Source organism: Leptodactylus fuscus, chromosome 2 (assembly GCF_031893055.1).
Source record: "Leptodactylus fuscus isolate aLepFus1 chromosome 2, aLepFus1.hap2, whole genome shotgun sequence".
NCBI classification, from domain to species: Eukaryota; Metazoa; Chordata; class Amphibia; order Anura; family Leptodactylidae; genus Leptodactylus; species Leptodactylus fuscus.
In genome coordinates, this window is record NC_134266.1 from 178,399,372 (window position 1) to 178,407,974 (window position 8,603).

The following is an 8,603-nucleotide window of genomic DNA, read 5'->3' on the forward strand; positions in this document are numbered from 1 at the left end:
TCGTGGTGATAAACAATGGGTCGCTATTGAGGCTGACCTGATCTCACCCTCGCTCTCCGTTTTACCATGGATCCCGCCGCACTTCCGTCCTAAATCTTCTGGACACTCTGTCCTTTCCAGCCACTTTCTTAAAGTCTGGGATCTGGTGTGTTCTAATGGGAGGCTGGCGCGGGTTCCGGGCCCTCTGACCCCTCTGTTTGATAATCCTATGTTTCCCCCGGGTTGTTCGGTATCCAAGTTCTTCTGTTGGGACAGGGATACCAGCGTACGCCTCCGCCAGGCTGTCGGTGAGTCTTCTCTCCTTCCCTTTGTCTGTCCCACCTAGACCTCCATCTCTCATGGTTGGAGTATGGCCAACTGTCGTCCTTCCTAAGGAAGTTTTCCCTCCCACCCCTGCTCTCTACACCCCTATTAGCTTTGGAGTCTGCCATTTCTTCCTCGAACCCTCCTACTCGAGTATTGTCCCTCTTGTACAACCTCCTCCTTACTGATGCTACGCCGGGGTTGCCCTCCTACGTGGCCGCCTGGGATGCTGACCTCCCCTCAGGTCTGCTGCCTGCCGATTGGGATAAATCTTTTATGCTGTCCCATTCGTTGGCCCTGCAATGCGCAAGAGAGGAGCTTCAAGATCTTGACCCGATGGTACAGGTGTCCTGACCTCCTTCATAGGATCTTCCCTGCTGTTTCTGACCGGTGTTGGCGCTGTGGTACGGAGAGGGGTTCTATGCTCCATATCTGGTGGGAGTGTGCTATTCTCCGACCTTTCTGGGACGCGGTCTTCTCTTTATATTCTAAAGTGTGTGACCGCACCATTGTAGTCTCACCTCAATTGGCCCTTTTATCGGTCATTCCTGGTAAGTTGTCTGACATTAAGAAGGACCTCTTGGGGCATTTCCTCACGGCCGACAGGGCGGTCATTCCGAGGCGTTGGCGCAGTTCCACTCCGCCTACCCTTCTTGAGTTCCTTCAGGAACTCCTCCTTATCCGGAGAATGGAGGCCCTGGTTGCTGAGGACTCTCCTGATCCTACTAGGTTTGAACAGCTCTGGCGGCCCTGGGTGATTTTCCAGGAATTTTCTGCTTTCTCCTCTTTCTTTTCCTGAGGGGGGAACTGGTTGTGCTTCTACCCTTCTTTTTCTCCCTTTTCCTTCCCTTTCCCTTCCTGGTTTTCCTCTGTTTTTGTGTCACGTTTTCCCTCCTTCTGCTGTCTGTCTTTATAGCTTTGTTATTTTGTTTGTTTGCTTTGCCCTCTCGGGGCTTTGTTCTCTTGTCTCCCCTTGTTTTACTTTTGTTCATCCTGTTTTTGTTGGCTGGCCAGCATGGCTGCCTGGTTTTATTTCTATTTTTGCTTTGCCGATGACTGATATGTTGTATTGCATTCTGTCGGCCGGGGGAGTTCCCCTTGGCCGCTCGTGTCGTTTGGGCCTACGCGCCCTGTTTTCAGATTTCCATGTTTGTTTTGTTGTTATCTTATAAAAGCTTCAATAAAACCCGATTACACATAAATTCTCTATCGATTTGATGTATCACAACACCCCCTTCCCATTTGAAAAAGTACAGTTGCATCCAAGATGGCGGATTTCAAGATGGCCGCCAACTCGGTAGCATAGCCTAAAAGTTTTTCCCCCACTGCCAAACCATATATCATGACATTTAGTTACTAAATTTCACGCGGTTCTCATTTTATAGGGGTGGTGTGGGACTTATGGCCCACCCTGTAGTGATTATCTCGCTTTACATTGACAGATTGTCTACTTCTGACTATAAGGGTGGGTTCACACTACCGTTATTCAATGTCTTGTGTGCCTGAGAGCAACAAACCATAAATGACATGCACACAGAGGCTGCTCCATTGTGTGTCCCTCTCCATTCGCCCCAATGTAAAGAAAAAACATGACAGAAGCTGCCATCATGTTTTTAACCTTTCAGATGGAGGAAAAAGTTCTGCAAAATTATCCAACATATAGTTTATAATAGGGACAATGGGGATGGATACAGACAAAAGGGGGCTCCATCTTTGTGCTTTACTCTGCTACTATTAATGTCATCCTTTGATGGATGACAGCAACAAACATCAATAACTGTAGTGTGAACGCAGCCTAACAGTGAAATAGATTTCTTCATGTAATATGGGAAGCAGACAGGGGCATTCATGTCTCCCCAGACCAAGTTCCAGACCCATAGATACCTTTCCATGATACTACAGGAGCAGTGTTCTTCTTTTCACCATCATCTTGTGGGGTCCTATCAACCTGAATTCCAGAGTCCTCTCTACTGAGGGTCTCCTCATCATCTTCCTCCTCACTTGCATCAGACCACTCCTGAAATAGTAGTAAACTAGTTGTCAGTCAACAAATTCTGATTCACAGCATTTACAAAATGACACGGTACTAAATCTAGTAGACAGACTTAACAGTGCAAAGGAGAAATTAAAGATATTGTCCAGGCAAAATGGACAACCCTTCTAAGCTTTAAATCATCCAAGTGAATTGAATTATTAAAAAAAAAAAAAAAAAAATGTTCTGGACAGCTGATGGAGCAAGAAACCAGGGTAGTGCAGCTTGGCTCCATTTCAATTGAATGCGAGCTAAGCTGCAATGACTCGGTTCAGCCACAATGTAGAGAACAGAGCTGTCTACTTCCTTCTCCATTGTCTAAGTATCGGGTGCTGAAATGGGATGTCTCATGTCAGACCCTCACTGATCTGATATTAATGACCTATTCTTAAGATAGGTCATAAATAATTTTAGCCTGGAAAACTCCATAGTTATAGAATGTTATCTGTAAAACCATCATATCCTGCACAGGAGGAGCCATACTTCAGTTTAGAAATGGCAGGGTCTATATCCAATGAGCAAGAGGAGAAAGGCAAGAAGTAACTTACAGGATTTAAAGACAATGTAAACAGAAGTTTAAAATAAAGTAAAATTTAAAATAAGAGATTTACCGGTGTATTGTCATCTGCACTGAGGCCAATGTCTTCCCCTTCCATCAAGTATTTTCCCCAGTCAAATGGCTCAACTTCTTCTACAAGACACAACATATCAAGGAAAACTACTGTAGCTTTTTACTTTATTGTGGTATACATTCACTGGCATGTGTTTTCTCTTAATTTTACAAAAAAAAAAAAATCAGCCTCACAAGTAGGACTGGGCAATTAATTGATTTTGTTCACATCGGTTATTTTGGTTTGGTTATTTTTACAATATTTGCAGTTTGCTTGGACGGAACACGATTGAACCCGAAACTATTATTATTATACTTTGGGTTCTCGTCAGACCCCACAGTATAATAAGCAGAGTCTCAAAAAAAAAAAAAAAGAATATTGTTATGCAGCTCACCATTCAGATCAAGGTGCACGATCCATACTTCTGGACTACAAGAAGTTTTAAGCCATACGTGTTCACTTCAAATAGAGAAGAGATGCTCTTCCTGCCCTGTGTGATGCTCCAGAGTGCCTCTCTCACTATGGCTGCAGTACTGAGCCCCCTGTGTGTGTACTATTCTTAATGAATGGATTAAAAGTTAATTCTTAAATAACAGTCAAGTGTTGCAGATCTCCTCTCTATTTGAAGTGAACACGTATAATAAGCAGAGTCTCAGGGGAGATGAGAAAACATAAACATTGTTACTCACCTCTCCTGGCATTATGACAATGCGTCTATGACACCACATGACGCTGAGGCCCAAACACAGGCCTGAGTGGTCCCTGATGTCCGTCAGAAGTGCTGAAAACAGCAGGGATCCAGGCCGGAGCCCAGAAGAGGTGAGTAACACTGTTTTTTATGTTCGCTCTCCCCCCTCAGCCTCTGTTTATTATGCTCTGAGATCTTATGGAGTCCAACATGCATGCAGGGAAGAGCGAATATGACCATATTTGTACGAGCGAATAGGATGCATTTCTACCCTTGTAAAAGGTTACTCATCAGGTGATCTATTTGTGAAGTTTAAAGCTGACAAAACAAAGCAGCTTGACTTTAGGGCCCTACTCTGACACGCAGGGGAGTCTAAGTAGTTCTGGCAGTCAACCCTGTGATTCTTTCTTGAGACTAATCATACTTGCCTTGCCGACACTTAGAATCAGATAGTAAGACAGTTCTATTTTTTAATCTCGCATCACTTTGTGGATTCTGTATTATGAACTTTAAATTTATTAACTAAAAGTTATATTTTAGAGATCTATTAAGGTAGGATCCCAGTGTGGGAGGTCCAGAACAACGGACAGGTGGAGCACTAAAATAGCGGTTACATTGGAGCCCCACAGATAGCGTGCAGGACCTTTTCATCTGTCTATTTCAGGCAGTCATTGTGACATATGCAAATGTAATCATAGCCTTAGAGGCCTTAAAACTAGTTTTATTCACATAACACAAAAACGTTCACCAGAATAAGTTGCATTCAATTACCTGCTTGCTTTTTTCTTGGCTTTTCAATAAAGTCATTTTTGGATGGGGAGTCAGACAAACAAAGCAGAAGAGACAGTATGGTATAATGGGCATCTGTCTGAAAGAGAAGAAAATAATTGACAGTTAGAAATCACTCAACATGATGTCAAGAAATGATAAGCAAGTACCTCATACATAGATTCTGCTGAGGTTATGAAGCAAAGGGAAGTTGGAGCACAGCAGAGACCATGATGTCAATTACAGGAACTAGCCCACTAGCCGCCAGTGACGGACTCATTGCCCTCTCATTAGAATTCACAAATTACAGAGACCAAGATGGGACCATAGTACATACTTTTGTCCCCTCTGTGCTTGGAAGAGGAAGAGTCAAAAACTCCTCCGTGAGGCGTTTCCAACTCTCAGCTTTACTCAAATCTGAATGGATCACCAACTTTTCATAGATCCTGTAAAGAAAACTATATTGTTATAGTCCCTCTATAAAAGAGCTTATGTGTTGTATAATAATTGATGAGACAAGTTACCCCTCCAAGGTCCTGTGTATCTTGTGACTGCTTACATCAAGATACCGATGAAACCTACAACGAAACAAAGGGATACAGAAATGATTACCAAGATAGGGATGAGGAGAGAAGCTTGTGAAGGCCTGCCCACAAAGTCCCATAACAGGAATGAATATACTTATCATAGACAATTGGACAAAGGTTTGTGCACACTCCGGTGCCTCACGGGAATTGTTGCTCAGTAAACTACTGGCAGTGGTCCACACTAGGTACCTGCCCCTTTGCACTGCGTGAATTGCAGATCAGGATGCAAGCAAAATTAGGCAATAATCCCCAGAAAAAAATTTGGAGAAATAAAATTCAGAATGGAGCAGAATTGGAGAAAAACTACGTTTGTGCTACTTTGCTTTGTTTTTACAATGATTTTGCGGGTACCACATTTATATAGTTTTATTTTGATCTTAACAAAAATCCAAAATTTTAAATAATAAATAAATAAATAAATAAATAAAGTAGCTTTTCTTAACGTCGCTATATCCTAATAACTATAACTTTTTGACATTTCTGTGTGCAGGGATGCATAGAGCGTCTTTTCGTGTGGGGCCGGGTGTACCTTTTAGTTATACCATTTTGGGGAATGACTATTGCTTTGATCGCTTTTTATTCAAATTTTTATCTGAGGCAAACCAGCGGGGAAAAAAAAAGGAGATTCGGCACTTTTTTAAAAAAAAAAAATTTATAACTTTATAGACCAGGTTGTTTTCAGACACAGGGATATCTAATGTGTATGCATTTTACTTTATTTTTTACATTTGTATCTGTTCTTGGGGAAGGGGGTGAATTGAACTTTTAGGTTTGTTTTTTTTTTTTTATATCTAGCGTAGTGGGATCGATAAAGAGAAGGGCACCCTTTTCCAGGCTGTGATAACCTGGCCTAGATTTTCGGCATCACTTACATAGGTTTTCTGGAGTAAATGATTAAAAAAAAAAAATGCCCTTTTCACGCCTTCTTTTTGGGAAAAGGTATGGGTGACATAAACCTACGCCAGAAACTGGCATAAAAAAACTGCAATGTTTTCCCTACTTTTGCACAATAAGAACTTTTAAAGAAATCCATTTGTTTTTGAGTCACTATATTGTAAATTATCTAATTTTCCTTCGACAGGGCTTCTTGGGGACAGTTTGGATGTGCAGTCATTTTTATCACTTCCATTTCAGGATAGGGGACAGAGAGGGCAGATCCGTGAACATTCTTTAGACCCACAGCTGCCATCCCATCAGGGACTGTGTTATAGGGGACAGAGAAAGCCCTTCCATCTGCTTCACCACTTAGATGTCACTGTCACTACTGACCAGATCCCAGAAGTTGCACAGTATACAGTATACAGCAGACAGGTGTAGCTCCTCTGCCCATGCCATCCCCACATTACACATTTATGGCACTTGGCACTGCTGACCAGATCCCAGAAGTTGCACAGTATACAGTATACAGCAGACAGGTGTAGCTCCTCTGTCCATGCCATCCCCACATTACACATTTATGGCACTTGGCACTGCTGACCAGACCCCAGAAGTTGCACAGTATACAGTATACAGCAGACAGGTGTAGCTCCTCTGCCCATGCCATCCCCACATTACACATTTATGGCACTTGGCACTGCTGACCAGACCCCAGAAGTTGCACAGTATACAGTATACAGCAGACAGGTGTAGCTCCTCTGTCCATGCCATCCCCACATTACACATTTATGGCACTTGGCACTGCTGACCAGACCCCAGAAGTTGCACAGTATACAGTATACAGCAGACAGGTGTAGCTCCTCTGCCCATGCCATCCCCACATTACACATTTATGGCACTTGGCACTGCTGACCAGACCCCAGAAGTTGCACAGTATACAGTATACAGCAGACAGGTGTAGCTCCTCTGCCCATGCCATCCCCACATTACACATTTATGGCACTTGGCACTGCTGACCAGACCCCAGAAGTTGCACAGTATACAGTATACAGCAGACAGGTGTAGCTCCTCTGTCCATGCCATCCCCACATTACACATTTATGGCACTTGGCACTGCTGACCAGATCCCAGAAGTTGCACAGTATACAGTATACAGCAGACAGGTGTAGCTCCTCTGTCCATGCCATCCCCACATTACACATTTATGGCACTTGGCACTGCTGACCACACAGCAGCTGTACAGTACAGCAGTAACAATGATGTCACACTTCACTGACTGCAAGCAGAGATCTGGAAACAAGTTGTATAGTCCTTACAATGCTGATACATTATTTACATAAAGGTGCTGGTAATATTCATCCATCCACAGCACTCCCTATCCTGACAATGATGATGCTACTGCTGGGACTTGCAGTTCTACACCCTATACAGCTGCATGTACCGTATACACATAATAGACACAGACCTGAAGTTGGACCAGACATACTGCAGCGCCAGCTGGTAGTTCTGCTCGCTCTCGTCCTGCAGGCCACTGACACTACAGATCAGCTTCTTCACATCCTTCTCCTGCTCTCTTTCAAAGTGCGTCCAGTGCGCCATATTCTGGACATTAGCCGTCAACCCGGCAACCGTCGCCTGACCACGGATTGGACATTGCTAAACCAATCCCCTTTCTTCTACACATCAGAACGCAGCCAATAGTCAGAAGAGAATAGCACGTTAGCGTGAGGGGCGGAGCGAACGGAAGCTGACATAAGTCAAAATACTTTAAACTATTGGGCTAACGACAAAGCACCTACTGTAGCACCATCTGCTGGTGACAAATTGTATAACATGAGAGAAATTACTCTATAGACTCCATACAAGCTCTTCAGACTCTAAAGCAGTTAAATGGCGTTGTCCAGGATGAAATAAATATTAACCCCTAAACTAAACCCCCTTCCCCCACCTAACTTCTAATTTACTTATATTAAAAAAAAATCTATAATTATCCATATGCATGGGGCAGTCATGTGAACACCCTAGGCGCACTATTTAATAATCTGCACCCCCCTAACCCCATCATACTTACATGTCTTCCTGTCTGGAACAGTTCATTCCATCTTCCACTCTACACAGTCTGAAGATGTCTGTGACACAGGCGCAGTAGAGATTGCAATCCATCACTACTGTACAGGTGTCAGAGGAACGTCCGGTCTGTGTACACGCTTGTAGAGAAGAAGAGAAGTGTCTCCAGCCTGCACACAGTGAAAGAAAAGGAGGAGCTGTTACCCAGAGAGGAAGACAGGTAAGTATGATGGGGGGGTGGGGGTGGGGGGGGGGGGTGGATGGAGCTGAGTTAGTTAGTTGCGAAGGGCTGGTAGTGGGCAGGATAGCTAGGGAGACAGGGAGAGGTGTGTAACGGAGTGAGAGGGAGTTAGTGTGGAAGCTACACAGGAAGTTATACAGCAGGAAGCTACACCATGTAAACAAATGCAGAAGACGCCAGGAGCTCCCACAGACACCCAGAAAGCACTCAAAACACTACTAAATGTATATGGGTGTACTTATTAAGCCACTAGCACACAAACATCCAAATACACAAACTTTCACATTTATAATATTAGTAGGAAAGGATTTTTCCAAGGCAGTGGCAGATTATATGGTCCTGTGCTATGAAATCCTCTGTGAGAAGGTGACAGGCAGAGTGCTGGGATCACGGTATATCTCCCCCAGATTCCTGACATATGTGTGGTCTA

General features: G+C 43.7%; 1 protein-coding gene across 1 annotated transcript in view; it reads right to left on the bottom strand.

The window, feature by feature from the left end:
- Nucleotides 1-7,532, bottom strand: part of TUBGCP5 (tubulin gamma complex component 5) — a 33,477-nt gene extending 25,945 nt beyond the window's left edge. The window contains exons 1-6 of the mRNA XM_075265234.1: nt 7,331-7,532; nt 4,927-4,980; nt 4,740-4,848; nt 4,406-4,502; nt 2,947-3,026; nt 2,188-2,320 (exon numbers count right to left, since the gene is read on the bottom strand). Of these exons, the coding sequence (XP_075121335.1) occupies nt 2,188-2,320; nt 2,947-3,026; nt 4,406-4,502; nt 4,740-4,848; nt 4,927-4,980; nt 7,331-7,464 (607 nt within the window). The 5' untranslated portion in view covers nt 7,465-7,532. The remainder of the gene's footprint in view (nt 1-2,187; nt 2,321-2,946; nt 3,027-4,405; nt 4,503-4,739; nt 4,849-4,926; nt 4,981-7,330) is intronic.
- Nucleotides 7,533-8,603: the final 1,071 nt, after the last annotated feature.